The 17,129-nt window shown below is 40.6% G+C and overlaps 2 protein-coding genes across 2 annotated transcripts in view; one reads left to right on the top strand and one right to left on the bottom strand.

Moving 5' to 3' along the window:
* Positions 1-800, top strand: part of cfap70 (cilia and flagella associated protein 70) — a 38,722-nt gene extending 37,922 nt beyond the window's left edge. Inside the window, exons 25-26 of the mRNA XM_030068358.1 lie at positions 88-135; positions 234-800. Of these exons, the coding sequence (XP_029924218.1) occupies positions 88-135; positions 234-314 (129 nt within the window). The 3' untranslated portion in view covers positions 315-800. The remainder of the gene's footprint in view (positions 1-87; positions 136-233) is intronic.
* A 5,723-nt stretch (positions 801-6,523) lies between these two features.
* zmat2 (zinc finger, matrin-type 2) lies at positions 6,524-16,343 on the bottom strand. Its single transcript, XM_030068364.1, has 6 exons — positions 16,232-16,343; positions 15,099-15,192; positions 14,839-14,962; positions 13,379-13,452; positions 12,067-12,212; positions 6,524-8,930 (listed from the first exon to the last, which is right to left on the bottom strand). Exons 1-6 carry the CDS (start codon positions 16,247-16,249, stop codon positions 8,787-8,789), a joined length of 600 nt encoding a protein of 199 aa, XP_029924224.1. The 5' UTR covers positions 16,250-16,343; the 3' UTR covers positions 6,524-8,786.
* Between the last annotated feature and the right edge of the window lie 786 nt (positions 16,344-17,129).

Here is a 17,129-nt window from a genome sequence, read left to right as displayed (position 1 = left end):
CCACAAAGAGGGAGCAAGGCGCTTCTGCCTCACTCTCCATACCCAGATTTTACTTGCTACTTCAGGGCTTCATCTGTTATTTTCCAGTCTGGCCGTCAGCTGGAAGCAGAGCAGTCTTACAAATATGTCGTCAAGGTAAGCGGGGGTGGCTTTGGAAGGTGTGTTTTTCTACACAAACCCTTGTATGTTTGTTGTGTCTTTGGACATAACATTTTCATCATTTTCCTCTCCAGTTAAACCTCCAGAAGGAAGCCATCATCAAAGAAATTAAGGAACTGCAAGATCATTTAGGCTTTGGAGACCCTTCCCTCTAAATGGGGACAAGAATGAATTGACATTTACATAAATGCATGAGCCACTCAGTTGCTCCTTGTGAGGAAATTGTCTCTTCTCTTGTCCCTGTCCCACAGGGAGGTCAGAGCTCAGGGTTTGGTCTCTTAACTCACTGGCTCTCAAATGGGGGTATTCTTATTCCTAGAGCTACTGCAGAGGGTAGGTGACATTTTTTAATGTTAATTTAAAACATAGCATTCTAAAACAAGTTAACAATAAATTATTGGTCAGAGGGAACTTGGCTGAAAAGAATATTTTAAAGGGGGAGCATTATTGAAAAAGTTTGAGAACTTCTGTCTTAACTCACTAAACCAGCCTTCTCAACCTTTGTCTTTTTTTAATTGGTATAGCAATGTGTTCTTCTTTATAACTATATGATTTTAGATGTATTTCTATGTCTTGTATATACCTCAGTACCACTGAGAATGAGAGGTCTCCATCAATGTGTTTTCCAAGGCTTAAAATAAATAAAAATGAATGAATGGATGAAATGAATGACGCCTCAGTTAAATGGTTTCTGCGTTCTTACTGAGGCTGCTGTCCTATTACATAAGGCCCTTTTCCATTAGTATCTACTCGGCTCGACTCTGCTCGCCTCGACACGGTTTAGGTGGTTTTCCATTAAAATTGAGTCGCACCTCGCCGTGGGTGGAGTCGTCATAGCAAGGCGCCGCACCGTCCAGCTCCCTCTGGATTCTTTGGGCCGCCATCAAGCTCAGAAAAGTCTCCACGTCTTTATTTGACCGCGGTAGCGGTTTGCTTGCCATTTTCCGACTTTGACAACTTCACTGACGATCAATGCGCACGGCCGCTGTTGCCGTTTTTTTTTTTTTTTTTTTTTTTTTTTTTTTTTTTTAAATGTCGGGTTTTGTTTTCGTGCAGTAGTCGCTCTCGTCACTCCCTGTCCAATCAGTTGCCTGCACGGCGTTTACGTCACATTTTCAGCTCGACTCAGCTCGCTTGGAACCCCGGCTGAGTAGGTCCTAAAATGGGACCTGCTAGCAGGTACTACGACCTAATGGAAAAGCTCTTAAACCGAGTCGAGTCGAGCTGAGTAGGTACTAGTGGAAAAGGGGCAATATTGATAATGAAACAACCATAGACCAGCTACTTATCAAATTTTATGGAAAAATAAAATGCAATACATTAAAAAAATACATATGACAACTGAAGCATATATAAAATAAATACATTAGAGCATACATTATAAGTAGGCGTGTGACAAAGTACATGAAATTGGAACCGAAAAAACACAAGGTTTTTGTGTTAACCCTTACACCTTGAAAAGACTCAGTGAGTCCTCGCTCACTTTCCTTTTGACCAGCATTTTGGCTGCAATTATACTTTTTTTTGGTTTATACTTGATTATACTTACTTTGTTTTTGGTGCAAAAGTAGCATTTCTCAATGAATGTTTTTTTTCTCATTTCTCAATGAATGATAAAATTTAAAAAAAAAAAAATTTCTTTCAGTGTGTAGCTTAATTTGTAGCTTTCACCCTGTTAAGGACTCATTGAGTCCTTGTGACAGCTGAAGGTATAATTTCTAAAAGGATTTATCTTTTCAGATTTTTTTTTTCTTTTTTTGGTATGTTATTGATGTTCAATCCAACCATTACTGTTATAATTCAATCAGTAAAGTTAAATAATTAACTCTTTACAGACCAGTTTCTATTATGTACCACTCATTTTTATATATAAAAAAAAAACACTCAAAATTTGAAATATTTTTAATTTACATGAGGCTGGAGGGATTTTTTTTTAATGACCATATCTGTCTATGGTCAGTCAATGTTTATGGAGAATATCCATTTATATGCATTTTTAGTTGTATAGTGTGAGATTGAAGTGAAGGAGTCATTGAATCCCCCCATAGACTTCCATTCATTTTGAAGAAAAACACACACTGAACAAGAACATTTTATTCTTGAAAACAAGAATAACCTGTGGCTGAAACAGCTAAATATTTACTGTCCAGGACTCTCACTGCAGGGTTGGCAGTAGAACACCTTTGCACGATGCTGTTTACAGGTGACTCGTTTACATTTGAAGCAAACAGTATCTACTTTTGCCCTCTTTGGGCCCGTGCAGAGGACACACTTCAGCTTGCTGCAGCTGCTTTCCTGGCTGGCCCTGTTGGAGGCTGCTTGCTGGCTGCTGGAGGCTGGTGACGGGCCCCTAAACAGGGCAGGTACCTGCCTGGTACTCTGCCTGCCTCCCCTGGTTGCAGCTGGATGGCTAGGGTTAGGATAAGGGCAGTTTCCACAACAGCCAAGCCTGGTTTGCGTGGGAGCCTCTGTCTGCTGGATAAATGGAGTGACATCAGCGCCATCCCCAGCTCTTCAAGGAAGACCCTGCGCCTGTAGCTCTCTCCCCAGTGCTGATATGTCCAAGATGTTGTAGAACACAGTTTTGGGCCAACGGTTGGTCCTGCGGCGGCAGCTGTATGATCCAATGAGCTGGGACGGGGGTGAAAACAAAAAGAATACAATGAATACATGCATTTTCCTTCCTAAACACCCCAATCACAATATGAATACAAGAAACAGAACTGAGATATGTCAGAACACTAGTTGATCCATAGTATCAACTAGTGTTCTGCGTCTGTCCATTATTTCACGGGGGAATCGTTGAGTCCATAATCTGTGCCCTTGAGTTGCCTGCCTTGGCATTGCACCAGTAGTTTTTGTTTGAAGTGTTCAAATTTTGCGTTTGTTTGTGGGGTTTTTTGGGCCAATGCCGCGCACACGGTGGAATGTGATGTTGACAGTGTCCGGGGGGACTGAGGTGAGTTGTCATAAAGTCCTTAATCAGCTGTTCGGGGCTGTCGACCTGTGGGTGTTCTGGGATACCGGAAAAGATATACATATATACACTACTCACAAAAAGTTAGGGATATTCGGCTTTCGGGTGAAACTTCAGGATGAACCTAAAATGCATTATAACCTTTACAGGTGAACTTAATGTGACCTTCTGTAAACTTTTGAATGCACATGTCCAACTGTTCAATGTTTCAGTACTTTTTGCACAAGTTGCTGTTCTCTAACAAGGAGCTTAATGGCAAAATTCACAACAGGTGTTTGATCCATGAATCGACCAATAAATTTCCTGGTTCAATTAGAATTGGTATTTAAACAGTCCTCCTCATCATGCTGTTCACATTTTGACATAATGAGACCAAGACGACACCTAACAATTGAACAGCAGCACCTCGCCATTGCGAGGCTTCAAACAGGATGTTCTCAGACGGAAGTGGCCACTGAGCTTAGAGTGTCACAGAGTGTCATCAGCAGGTTGCAACAGAGATACAGAGAGACTGGAAGAGTCACAGAAAGGCATAGAAGTGGACGTCCTTTGGCCACATCCCACACTGATGACCGCTTCATTGTGAACAGTGCCCTGTGGAACCGGATGATGAATGCCACTCAACTCCAGGCACGTTTAAGGGAGGTGAGAGGCACCCAAGTGTCACGTCAGACCATTCGAAACCGTTTACATCAGTATGGTCTGCGTGCTAGACGACCTGCAAGGGTACCTGACCACACCACCAGGCACAGGTGTCATCGTCTTGCATGGGCCAGGGAGCATTTACGCTGGACGAGGGACCAGTGGGCCTCAGTGCTGTTCTCTGATGAAAGCCGATTCATGTTGAGCAGAAATGATGGCCGCCAATGATGTTGGAGACGTCAACGAGAGCCCTGTGCATCAGCCACTGTTGTCACCAGACGAGCCTTTGGTGGTGGTGGTGTTACTGTGTGGGCAGGTGTGTCTGGTCAGTACAGAACTGCCCTACACTTTGTGAATGGTACAGTGACAAGCCCATGCTACCTGAATAACATCATTAATCCAGTCATTGTGCCCCTGCATGAACAACACAGGCCTAATTTCATCTTCATGGACGACAATGCTCCAGCTCATCGAGGTCGTATCATTAGGGAACGGCTGCTGGAGACTGGGGTACCTCAAATGGAGTGGCCTGCACTTTCTCCAGACCTGAATCCCATAGAAAACCTATGGGATCAGCTGAGTCGCCGTGTAGAGGCTCGGAGCTCTGTACCCCAGAACCTCAATGTCCTGAGGGCCGTCCTTCAATAGAATAGAATAGAATAGAATAAGACTTTATTAATCCCCCGGAGGGGAAATTCAAATTGTCACAGCGGCAAAAGTAACAGATACATACAAGACACCATATACAAACACAGACCCACAGAAGAGTGGGATGCCATGCCTCAGCAGACAATAAGTCGACTTGTGAACAGCATGAGACGTCGTTGTCAAGCTGTAATTGATGCTCAAGGGCACATGACAAGTTATTGAGACATTGACATTTTTTGTTGTGGTATATCCACCACTGTTGTTGGCTTTTGTTTCAATAAATTGTTTGAGATGAGGAAATCACCAGTGCATGCTTCTACTTAAATGCCCTACTTTCATGATATAATATCACTGTAGCGTGAACTTTTTACATTTTCCGTAAATTTCACCCGAAAGCCAAATATCCCTAACTTTTTGTGAGTAGTGTATATATATATATGTATAAGGATTATATTCAATATTTGGAGGAAAATCCTTTGCAGTCTATGACTGCCTGAAGTCTGGAACCCATGAACCCATGGACATCACCAAATTCAGGTTTTCCTCCCTTGAGATACTCTGCCAGTATTTACTGCAGCTGCCTTCAGTTGCTGCTTGTTCGTGGGTCTTTCGGCCTTCAGAACCTTGTTCCAGAATCGGGCAGGCTTTTTTTTACTTCTGCAAAGCCTAATCTAGCCTTCCTGTTCTTGAGTGACACCAGAGGTTTGCACCTTGCTGTATACCCATTGAATTTATTTTCTCACAAACGTCTCTTGGCTGTAGATTTTGGGTAATGATATGCCTACCTCCCCAAGAGTGCTTTTGACTTCCCTAGACTTTGTGATCGGGGTTTTCCTCACCAGACAAAGAATTCTTCTGTCATCCACTTTAGATGTCTTCTGTGTTCTCCCAGGCCTTTTGGTGTTACTGAGCTTACCAGTGAAATCTTTCTTTTTCAGGATTTACCAAACCGTTGATTTGGCTACTCCTAAAGTTGTTGCTGTCTGTCTGATCGATCTTTTTTTTTTTTTTTTTATTATTATTATTTGCTTTTGGAGCCTAATGATGGCCTCCTTCACCTGCACAGACATCTGTCTGGATCACATGTTGAGGGTTCTGATAAACAGCAACCAAATGAAAAACACTTGGAATGAACTCCAGACCTTTTTTTTTATCTTAATTTGTCATGGAATAATGAGGGAAAAGGCCACACCTGGCCAAGAAACGGCTTTTTAGTCAAGTGCGCAATGACTTTTGAGCCTCTGAAAATGACGTGACAATGTATAAAACTGGCTGTAATTCCTAAAAGGTTAATGCCATGTTTTTGTTCAACCCCTTAAAACTGAAAGTCTGCACTTTAGTCACGTCTTGATTACTCCATTTCAGATCCACTGTTGGTGGTGTACGGGGGCAAAATTATGAATATGAATGAATGAATGAATGAATGAATGTTTATTTCGGTCATTTTCAAGCAGCAGAAATCAAATATACCTGGTAATATATAATATTGTGTCACTGTCCAAATACCTATGGACCTATCTGTAGTTTCCATGAATGGTGCTTGACTTAGATGTGTCAGACTCATATCCCCCACAGAGAACAAACAACAGCCCCAATACATATCTATGTAAACTCAGCATGAAGACGTCACATAGGCCTAGCGTGATCATGTGTCCTGCCATGTGTCTTGTCTCTGTGTGAGAGGTGCGACTGCCTCAAGTCAGAGGAAAAATTAACAGCCTAAGTGGTTGTCAATATTTTTGCAGTAATATTCAATAATGATTTTTTTTTTTTCCGCCAAGTCCCCTCTGACTAAATCTAAACAGGGACAGCCCAGCTCCATCAGTGTGTGAAACAACAACCTGATACCGAGGACATTTTGTTGTTTGTTTGTTCTTTTTCATTTCTGTCGCTGTTACATTTCTGGCTTTTTTTCTTTTTGGACTTGGCTTCCCGGTCATAATGATCAAACATCCTTGCTCGACAAGCACGGCAGTGGACTTAATCCACAAACAAACACATCTGACACATTCAGGAAACCCCGAGGGAATACTCAATATAAAATATGCTTTATCAAACTTATATTTCCATTTATTCATTTTTTTTTTTTTTTTTACATTGAACTTATTATAGCATTGGCTAATAATTTCATGAATTATGCATGACTGATGTTTTTAAAAGTATCTCACATACTCTAATTTGAGTAGTTTCTGTGAGAGTTTTTGTGTTGGAGGCACGTTCACACCAACCAAACTGCCAGTAAGCCAAGTGTGTGTATGCAGGCAGGACACACCTCTACAACACACACTTCCAGTCTCATCACCTAAATTGAAACAGCTGAAGACTCCAATGGCATTTGGAGAAGTCATTAGCACAGAGCTTCACATACTTTTGCCCCACACAAATTAATTTTCCCAATTAATACATGAATAAGTTGAACATTTTTGAGTCGTTTAATTTGGTTGCCTTTATCTACTTTTAGGACTTTCAGTGTGAAAATCTGATCACATTTTTGGTCATTATTTATGTAGAAATAAAGAAAATTCTAACAGGGTTCACAAATTAAAAAAAAAAAAAAAAAAAATGTTCTCTTCAACAGATACTGTACATCCCATATTGCGACTGTTAGTCAAGAAATAAGAAACACAATCAGTGGCTGTTTCTTTCACAGGCCACCACCAGCAAGGACAGAACCGTGACAGACGAGCTGAAAAATAATCAAATCAAATAAAACCAGACGCTTCCCCCATGCAAGGGTAGAGGGCATTGTTGAGAATGAGGACATTTATCATCATAATACATCCACATCAGAACAGGTTAAAAGAATTTGGAAAAAATCATAGAGAAACACTACACCTGAATTTTCTGAAATACATAAATCAAGGCCATTAAGTGTCAAAGGAAATGAGCCTTAAAAGAAAAATAGTTCCAAAGCAGTTTGTTAAAAACAAACACAAAAACCTCCGGTAAAAGCTCCAGTAAATTATTAAATGGTTTGTCTTTGTGTTATATCAAAATGAAAAAGGAAACAAAAAGACAGATGCATACTTAAGACGGAGGACTTCAAGAGAAACTTAAGAAGTAAACTGAAGGACAGGGCAGTGTCACCTCATAGTCCAGCTGATTTCAGGCTGGATTTCGCCCAGGGCAAACAGCATACCAACGTCAGGGCTAACCAAGGCTTCCCTGTCCATTTTCAGGTGGGATAGCCCTGACTTTAGCCCCTCTGAAGCAGAGTAAGCTTTTACAACCTTCACATGAGAAGACAGCTTGGTATTTAAGCAGTTTCATCTTTCCCCCCACTAGGCATTGCAGTGAAGGGCAGAGGGTCTCTACGTATGGTGTTCACCAACTATATAAGCCTTTTAATAGTAAGCTATTGCTATTACACACTGAAACAAATAGGACCCAGAAGGATGACAAAGAGTCTGTTTGGGCAGCATTTTGTTCTCCCAAAGAGCCTCTTGATCATCACAACAGCCACTCTATTTTTTCTTAGTGTTAAAAGTGGCTCTACTCCTGCTTTATTGTGTCAGCGTCACATAAACACCCCAAAACAAGAGTCTTCCCATGAATAAGATGACAAATTGGTGTTATGTGTTATTTTTTCCAAGAAGGAATGGTAACAATTGGCTGGCTGCAGGAACACTAAAAAGCATAGGATAGAGGTCAGAATGTCAAGGTATCCGTTTAATATTTTTATATGTTGTGAGAGAAATCTGTGGACGATCCGTTCTGCTGTTTCTGCACATGGCGAGATGCAATGGTGGGATTTATCTGAAAACATGATCCAGCAGAGGGCAAAACAATGCAAAAGAACCTCATGGAATGAGACATGGGACAGGAACTGTGATGTGCCGATACTGGTGAACCCCCCACCCCCCACCCCCACCCATATAATGTAATCAGATACCAAGAGCCATGTGTGATATGTGGAAAATAAGAATCTACGCAAAGAAGAATGCTGTATCTCTAAAGGAAAAAGCAGTGGGAGTTGCATGAACACAAACCTAAGGTTGTACAAGATGTTAATGGGATCAGGGCTTGATATCAGCTGAGAGGCTTCGCATTCTCAACCAGCATCAGCAATGAGCAAGTTGTCAGGGGAGGAAATAACCAGCAGGCATCAGCCACATTCTGGGAAATTGTGGCTGTGAGTTAGTCTGCCAGCCCCTTCTGGCACATTCCAACCATCATGTGGAGTCCTACTCTCGTCTAAAATGCTAGTTGACGGGTAAAATGGAGAAAGTGGCTGGTGAACTGCAGGGGATGTCAGCCGCTGTGACCAGGATACAAAACAGAGGCCGCTTTCCTGCCCTGGAGGTGGAATTGGTGTGTCATTACCGCCGGGCTCCCCGGCTGACAGTCCTGCCGGGCTCCATCAGTGGCTTTTCTTTGAGGAGCCAAACCCTGAGAAACCCATGACCGCCGCCATCTCATCGTCCTCCTCAAAGTCCACATCCTCCTCTGCCCGCCTCTTCCTCTCCCTCTGCTTCTCCTTCTTGTAAGCCTTGGCCTTCTCCTCCTGAGAAACACACACACACCATGGAGAAGCACCATTTCATTATTGCCATGTTATGCTTGGATCTCCATGTTTTAGATCAATTAATTTAAAGCTTAAAGGAATACTCCAACGTTATGGGCAAAATCCCCTTTTCCAACTTCCCCAGACTGAGACAGGGTGTTGGATACCATTTTCACCTCTGTATGTCCAGTGGTTCCGTTCCTATGGTTAGCATTTCCTGTTAGCTTAGGATAAAGTCTATGGATGTCTATGGATGTTGTCTCAGTGGGTAAGTCGGAAAAAAAAAAAAAAGAGTATTTTACCCAAAATGGTGTAGCATTCATTTAAAGACCTTTAAAAATGTGTAGATATTGATATCAAGACCAAATTAAAAACAAAACAACAGAAAGAAATCTTCCAGACTAAGAGCCTGCTCACATTATGGCCATTTGGCCCGTATCATGCTAAAGCAAAAATGCCCCCCTCCCTAGTCCCAGGCTGGCCTGCACTCACATTACCTAAAGCCCAAACGCGCCCAAGCAAGACTGCCCCTGGTGTGCACGTCATCACGTTGAAATACGACAACAGGCATGTTCCGACGTCATCATAAATCAATATAGTTCAAATACATTCATCATGTCTTCCTTTTAACTAAAAGACATTTTTGTTCCTTTTAATAAGACATGGGATGTTTATTTACCGTGACAGTTTCGGAGGTAACTTCCTCCTTCTTCAGAAAGGTCCAACTGACAGCCGGAGCGGCACCTGGCAGATCCAGCAGACCAGACCTGCAGCAGGTCTGCCGAATCTGACAAGTGTGCCGCACGTCACACGCCACGCCAGCTCCAGCCAGCACCGCGCCAACACTTGACGCGGCGCCCGGTCTGCCGAATCTGACAAGTCACTGATTCTTGGGAATTTGGATAAATCATGTCCCACTAAGAAAAATGCTATTTATGTTGGAAATTTACAACATTTTAATGAATAAAAAGAATCAAGGGCATAATCAGGGGGTCCTTGTCCAGTTGTCCTTGGATAGGAGAAAATCATTTTAACTTGATTAAAACAACAAAAAGTAATAATTTCATTGAATAATATATTTACCACATGAAAGAGTACATCATAATATGTATTAAAAACTACACACGATGAGTTTTGAACAATATTTACTATTATTTTGTGGTTGCTCAAAATGTGTCCCACATATTCGTCACCACCGTCAGATATTTATTTAAAAAATAATAAAAAAACTACAAGGTCAATTACATTCCTGAGGAGCCCTTTTCAAACCTTCAGTTCTACTGCATGCTTCAAGACCGCTCAGGCTCCTGGAAGTTTGCTATTTTCTCTTAAATCTCTTCATATTTTGGACACTGCTACTGTCACAACCATAACATGTCAACACTGTCACTTCTGTATAAAAAATATTAAATTAGATTATGGAATAAATGTATACTTGTTAAGAAGAGGTCTGATGTAGGTAGCAACAGGGCGAAAACAAGCTGGCTAATGTGAACAACTCATGCTTATCATGTGAAAGAGCAGGTTTTTGTCACCACTGTCAGACGTCACCACTGTCAGGTTTTCTGTCTGACGGTGATGACTGAAGTCTGAAAAATGCTTATAACAGTGCTCAGGATTGTTATTTTTTGTACCAAATAGTTAAATAAAGTTGTTAAGCAAGAAGCCATTGACTTGAGTGGTATAAATTTTGGAAATGTATGTTTTAATGAGGCCACTGTCACCACCGTCAGATTAGTGTCACCACCGTCAGAGGCAGTTATATTGGTTTTAAATGAATATGCTTACAATATGTTTCTTTGCTGCTGTTGAATTATTAAAGTATTAGTCTCTTTAATACAAAAATATGTTTTTCAAATTAAAAAAAAAACATTACAGTGACGGTGTTGACAAAAACAAAGTAGCCTAATAACTGGAAAAACCTATTTTATGAAAAAAATGCAAAATGAGGAGGTTGCACCGGTACATTGCTGAACAGCCAAGACCTTGGCCTATAATGATATACCTTCAGATTTTGTAATTTAACACACTTTTTTTTTTTTTTTTTCAAAATTAAAACCTGTTTTATCCAAATTCCCAAGAATCAGTGAAGTGCACCGCGCACACAGACTGCCATGCTTTCATTATAAACCGACTTTTGTTTATACGCGGTTGCAGCAGCACAACGGACAGTGACACAGACAACAAGGTTGATTATTGATTGCGCAACGTGGCCATTTGCCGGTAATCGTGCTGTGCGCATTAAACAGTTTTGCAGAGGCAGGAGGAAAGTTGCATGATTTACGTTGTATCCACGTTCGCGCGCTGCGTGCGTGACCGTGCATGTGCTCGTGTATACGCCTGTACCGTGCTGGAACACACCCCTTCCAACCGTGCCAGAGCAGTGTGTGCTGTGTGCTGTATTCAAGCACGGAACGGAGCGATCACACTAGTCAAATAATCCGGATTTTAGGGGCAAACGTGCTTGGGCACGGAACAAACTTGCCAGTGTGAGTGGGCCCTAAGGCACTTCTCAGCGAACACAGTAGATAATAAGACATCTTCAACTAGAAATGGGCAGAATAAGAAACAAGTCACCACAAAATTTACCACAAAAATAATCCATCTCAATCATTACTTCTGAGCCACTACAAGTGTGTGTGTCTGCAGAGACCCTGCCCTCTTCCTGGATTTTCTTGTTTTGCTGAGCTCAGGCCTCAGTGTGTGTGTAGCTCCCAACCAATCACAGCACCCCGTACCAGATCAACAGTACAACATCCAATAGGAAGCTGTGAAAATTGTGGAAAAAGAAACTCTAGCGAGGAGAAAGGCCAAGCAGGCAAAGCTCGTTCCACAACAAGAGTAAATGTGGGGTTGGCTTTCACCCACTGGCGAGCACTGAGGGAGAGGATGAGAATGAAGAATGGCATGCTGCAGGTCCGTTTAGTGTTAAACAGTGCCTGCAGGCCAATTTTTTTTTCCTAGGACAGCATCTTACTTTGCCGTCACCATCCTAGGAAAGGAAACCTGGCTGGCGGCACTTATCTTAGCCAGGGAGGAGCTGTCATCTTTGAATGTTATGTTTAAAAACCACAACAACAAATCCTATTCATTCTGCCTTTAATTTGTTTAAAGACTTAATGAGACTTTGCCTCACCTCCTCCCGGAGCTCCTTCATGCGCTCTTCGAAGTCGTACTCCTTCTGCTTCTCCTCCATCTTCTTCTTGTTGACCTCAAAACGTTTCTTGACCTGGTCCAGCGAGGAGCGCTCCACCCGCATCGACATGCCCAGGTTCCTCTGGTCTGCATATGACATCACACAACAGATCAGACCAGCACGCCCCCAGCAATAGATATGCATATACATACAGTGTTTCCCCTAGGATTCTGGCTTTGATGAGGGGGGATGCGCACTTCGCGTGCACGCTTTGTGCATGAATATTTTGCGGGGTACACAAACAATTTGGAGGGTGGGACAATAGGGTGGGACAATATTAATAAGTTGCTCAGTATTCTTAAGATTTGTACTCATTGACTCATCTATATTAATAGCAATGTGAAAGAGTATTTGCCCCCTTCCTGATTTCTTTTTTTTTTTGCACATTTGTCACACTTAAATGTTTCAGATCATCAAACAAATTTTGATATTAGACAAAGATAACCCAAGATGGAACCATGAATTCTGCTTTCTACCAGAAAATCCTGAAGGACAATGTTTGGCCATCAGTTCATGAACTCAAGCTCAGGCGCACTTGGGTTATGCAGCAGGACAATGATCGAAAACACACCAGCAAGTCAACCTCTGAATATATATGTGTGTGTGTGTGTGTGTGTGTATATATGTACACGTACACGTACACACATACACACACACATCTATATCTATATATATAAATAGATATCTATATATAGATATCTATATATATCTATATCTATGTATCTATCTATATATCTATCTATATCTATCTATATCTCTCTATCTATATCTATATATAGATGTAGATATATAGATAGATATAGATATAGATATATATATATATCTATATATAGATATAGATATATATAGATATAGATAGATATAGATATATCTATCTATATCTATAGATATAGATAGATATAGAGATAGATAGATAGATAGATTGATAGATAGACACACACACACACACACACAGTATGTATATGTACAACTATGAGGGGGAAAAAAAACACACAAAAAAATAAAAATCATTCTTTAATCAGAAACAAATTATTCAAGTTTCAAAAGGTTAAACTGTTTAAACATTATGCCTGAATGCTGACAAATCGTGGTGAGATTAAATCAGGAAGAAAATGTTAAAACCATCCCTCATACATTTTCTGCACTTATCAATTTCTAGTGAATTAAATGACAGTGAAACTGAGGTGAATTGAACTAGAATCTGTCCTGAGCCATCTGACATTTCAGCTCTCTGTCGTGTAGCTGTACTCACGTTTCTTGCCATTGATGTGGTCCAGGAAGTTGATCGAGTCTTTCACCACGCAGTCACAGACATTACAGTAGTATCTGAGACAGACAGAGAGAAGGCAGCTCAGAACATAAACGTTCCATGACAGATGCAGAACTAATATTAACTAACTACAACTAAGTTGTAGTTAGTCTTCATTTTTGTGCTCACTGCTGAGGAGCTTCTGCACTTCCCAGAGATCACCTGTCAATCAAACAGTGTGGGCAAGACTTGATTTTCTGATGACGTTTTTGATGGAGTTGAGGGCTGTGGTGGAATGTTTTTTTTTTTTTTTTTTTCTGAAGAAGGTTCCTAACCAAGTGAAATGAGCTGGAAGTCTCTAAGCAGCAGCCATGATGAGTTGCTCCAGTTCTCTAAATGTTATAGAAAGGAGCTTCAATGCTTCCTTTCCAATCTCCTAGCACAGGACAGACTTAAGCATCCTTTACCAAAGCAAAGGAGATAGTGCTGTCCCACAATTCCTTGAGGCAGCAACATTTACGAAGACATAAAAACACACAGGACTAAGTATCTGAGAAGAGCTTTTTGCCGTCAATGTCAGAAGACTGCAGTTTGACCGCGGCAGACCCATGTCAGTAACATCTGCTGTGACCTAAATACACCGCTGAGGTCAGTGCAGTGGGATTCTCTAAGTCCTGATGAACTCACCTTCACATCTTTCCTTGACCTTGTGCCATTTTCAATCAAGGTCAGCCATGATCGAGATTGCTAGTTATGCTAACTACCCAGTTTTGCTTTTACAAAACAAAAAAGGCATCACTTCCAGTCACCCAGAGGATTTTTCCTAAAAAGAGCAACCAGACACTGACGGCTTCAAACAGCAAGTGTAAAAGCTTTCATGGACTGAATACAGTTGAATGGTTGTGGATTTAATCTGTCAGACAATAACATTTAGGGCCACAGTTACTAAGCATAAACAGCTCTGTTAGTGCAGCTATGAGTGTTTAAAAAAAATAAATAAATAAAAAAAGCTGATTTGGTATATTATTCAGTCACAAGCAGAGAGGGAAAATTAAAAAGAATAATAAGAAACAAATAAGGGAGTGCTTAATTTGAAAATTATTCCTTCAATCAATGAGAAGCTTTAAGAAGCTTAACATTATTCAGTATTAATTAGGGGAAATAAATACACAAAATACAAACATTCTAGTCAATTTGTAAAGCTGAAATGTTTTCTCATCTTGAAATCCCTGAAAATGTCACATGTCCCTGCAGAGGTTCCCAGATTGAGCACCAGTGCTCAGTACAGCCCCATACTGTCTTACTACTGTTACTACATATGTTGTCTGTCTCAGCTGTAGTACGGCAGCCTTGAGGAAGGCCATGTTTGCCAAAATCTGTCACACAGCCTCCACAGAGTATGTTTCCACATAAAAACCATTGGCTTCAGCTGCAGTTGTGAGCAGGTAAATGAGGTCTTGTACCCTCCCATCTCCGCCTGGGGAGTCGTCTTAGTGATGACGATGGTCTTCCCCAGTTTGGACTCAAGGTCCACTTTGTAGTCTCTGTGACGCAAAAGCTCCCGCTTGACTGGAGGTACAGGTTTGCCTGGGGAACCAGAGGGGACACCAAAAAAACACAGAAAAAAAAATCAGTTAAAAACTCAGACGATATAAGAAAACACCTAGTTTTGGTCCATACACTTGAAGGTGTTAGGCTGGACATGAATCTCATGTCTCCTTACCATCTTTCTTCTCCCTCTCCTCAGTGAGCCGTTTCTGAGCCAGTTGTTCGTACTCATCTTTGTCCCACTTGCGACGAAAGTCATTCTTACTTGACTGGAGAAAACAAGGAAAAGAGAAGAGACATCAGAAGAGAGATCACCACAATATAAAACTCTAAAAACAGTTATCTGTATCAGAGTGTTTCATCGTGTGAGGTGGCCCACATCAGTCACAGATTAAAAAATGCATATCAAGTAGGACTGGGCAATACCACTGTTAAAACATTATTGTGATTTAAGACTAGATCTCGTCTGGGATTTAGATTATTTTCATTATGATGTGACTTAAGTGCTGTTTTTGCTCACTTTGAGGCCAGCAATCCAGTTAAGGGATGCAGTTTTCTGTTGTAGTTCTGTTCTGTTGTTGCTGTACAAATAGTCACTGCTGCAATATTGTCACAATACGGCATATGATACAATACGATATACTTTATTGTCCCTCCTAGGGAAATTTGTCTTGGACTCAGCAGCTGTTGGCAGTTATGCCAACAAACAAGAATCAGGAAAGAACAATGTCTATATAAATATATCTATACACACACACACACACACACACACACACACACACACAACTGAGCTAATTCCCCCTCGGGGATCAATGAGATATTTCAGATTCTGATGTAAGAAGGACGGGGACTGGCTACTGTCGAACACCTTATATGTATGTCGTATTCTCTATTAGCTTCGCTTCCTCCCTGTAACGTTAACTCAGCTTATCGAAACCTGTATGGATAAGGTGGAAACTGTGACATTGATTTTTTTCTGACGTTACCCCTATGCAATTTTGTAGATAGTTAATGACATTGATAGTCCAGTGCTGTGAGAAACAATAAAGCAAATGTATTGCTTTGGGTCTGAATCCTGGCTTTGAAAACAAGCCGTTGGAAGTTCTCCGCTGTTAGCTGCTAGCATGTTAGCTTAGCTACAAACGCTAATGTAAGGCGTTAGGTCGAGCGAGTGGTTTAATCCCGCCTAAACTCACCGTCCACTCTGTGTTAGCCACTGCAACGCTAAAACCAGCGCAGACAGTACACTCGTTATTATCCCATTTAGTTAATGTTAATATAAATGACAACGTTACATCAAATACTCACCCCGCTACCAGACGCCATCTTTTACCGAGTGACAAACTACGGCTGTCGCAAAATATTTCTGTGGTGTTTTTTTAAACTCCATACCACCACCTACTGGGCCGGAGTGTTTTTCTCTCTTCTTTATTTGATTAAATTCAGAATCAGAATCAGAATCAGAATTACTTTATTTGGGGGTAATTGGGTCAGTGGCAGTTGCTCAGATTCTTAAGAGAAAATTTTAATAAGAAGAAATGAAAAAGGAATAAGAAATATAAGAATATATACCTCAGAAAAAACGTATGTGATTTATGTGTGAATATGTGCATTAATCCTACTTGTGCATGATGTTTATTATGTCTCAATGAGTGCCTTAATCCTACAAAATATTACAGCAATAAAAGTCTACCTATCTACAACATATATAGACAGGGATATTGTGCTGTTGAATTATTGTCAAGTCCTACTGCTATTAAGTATTGCACAGTCAGCTGGTTAAATACACAGTTAAACAGTGTGCAGTTATGCTGTACATTAACTCAGGCAATTCAAGTCAAGTACATGAAGTATGCATGTACATACACTGTTCATTAGAAAAGATTTTGAAAATCAGTATAAAATAATACAAAACTAAATTACAATGAACAATTAAATGAAGGGAAAAGAAAAAACCTTCAGGGTCTGTCAAACTGGAGCAAATTTGAAATGTCTAAGTGATTTAATAGTTTTGCCCATTTGTGATTTGTGAAGTTTTAAATTTGCAATAGTAAGCTAGTCAAATATATTTTATATAATAATAAATAGTGATCAAATTAATTAGAGTCATCTGCCAATGAAATTGGGATGATTAAACATGAGTAACATGAGACTTTGTTAGAATGCAATCTTTGTCTAAATCTTCAAGAAATTATTCTGTAAATCA

Source organism: Myripristis murdjan, chromosome 14 (genome assembly GCF_902150065.1).
Source record: "Myripristis murdjan chromosome 14, fMyrMur1.1, whole genome shotgun sequence".
In the NCBI taxonomy this organism is placed as follows: Eukaryota; Metazoa; Chordata; class Actinopteri; order Holocentriformes; family Holocentridae; genus Myripristis; species Myripristis murdjan.
Note: the sequence above shows the minus strand (reverse complement) of the source record. Positions and strands in the feature narration are given on the sequence as shown.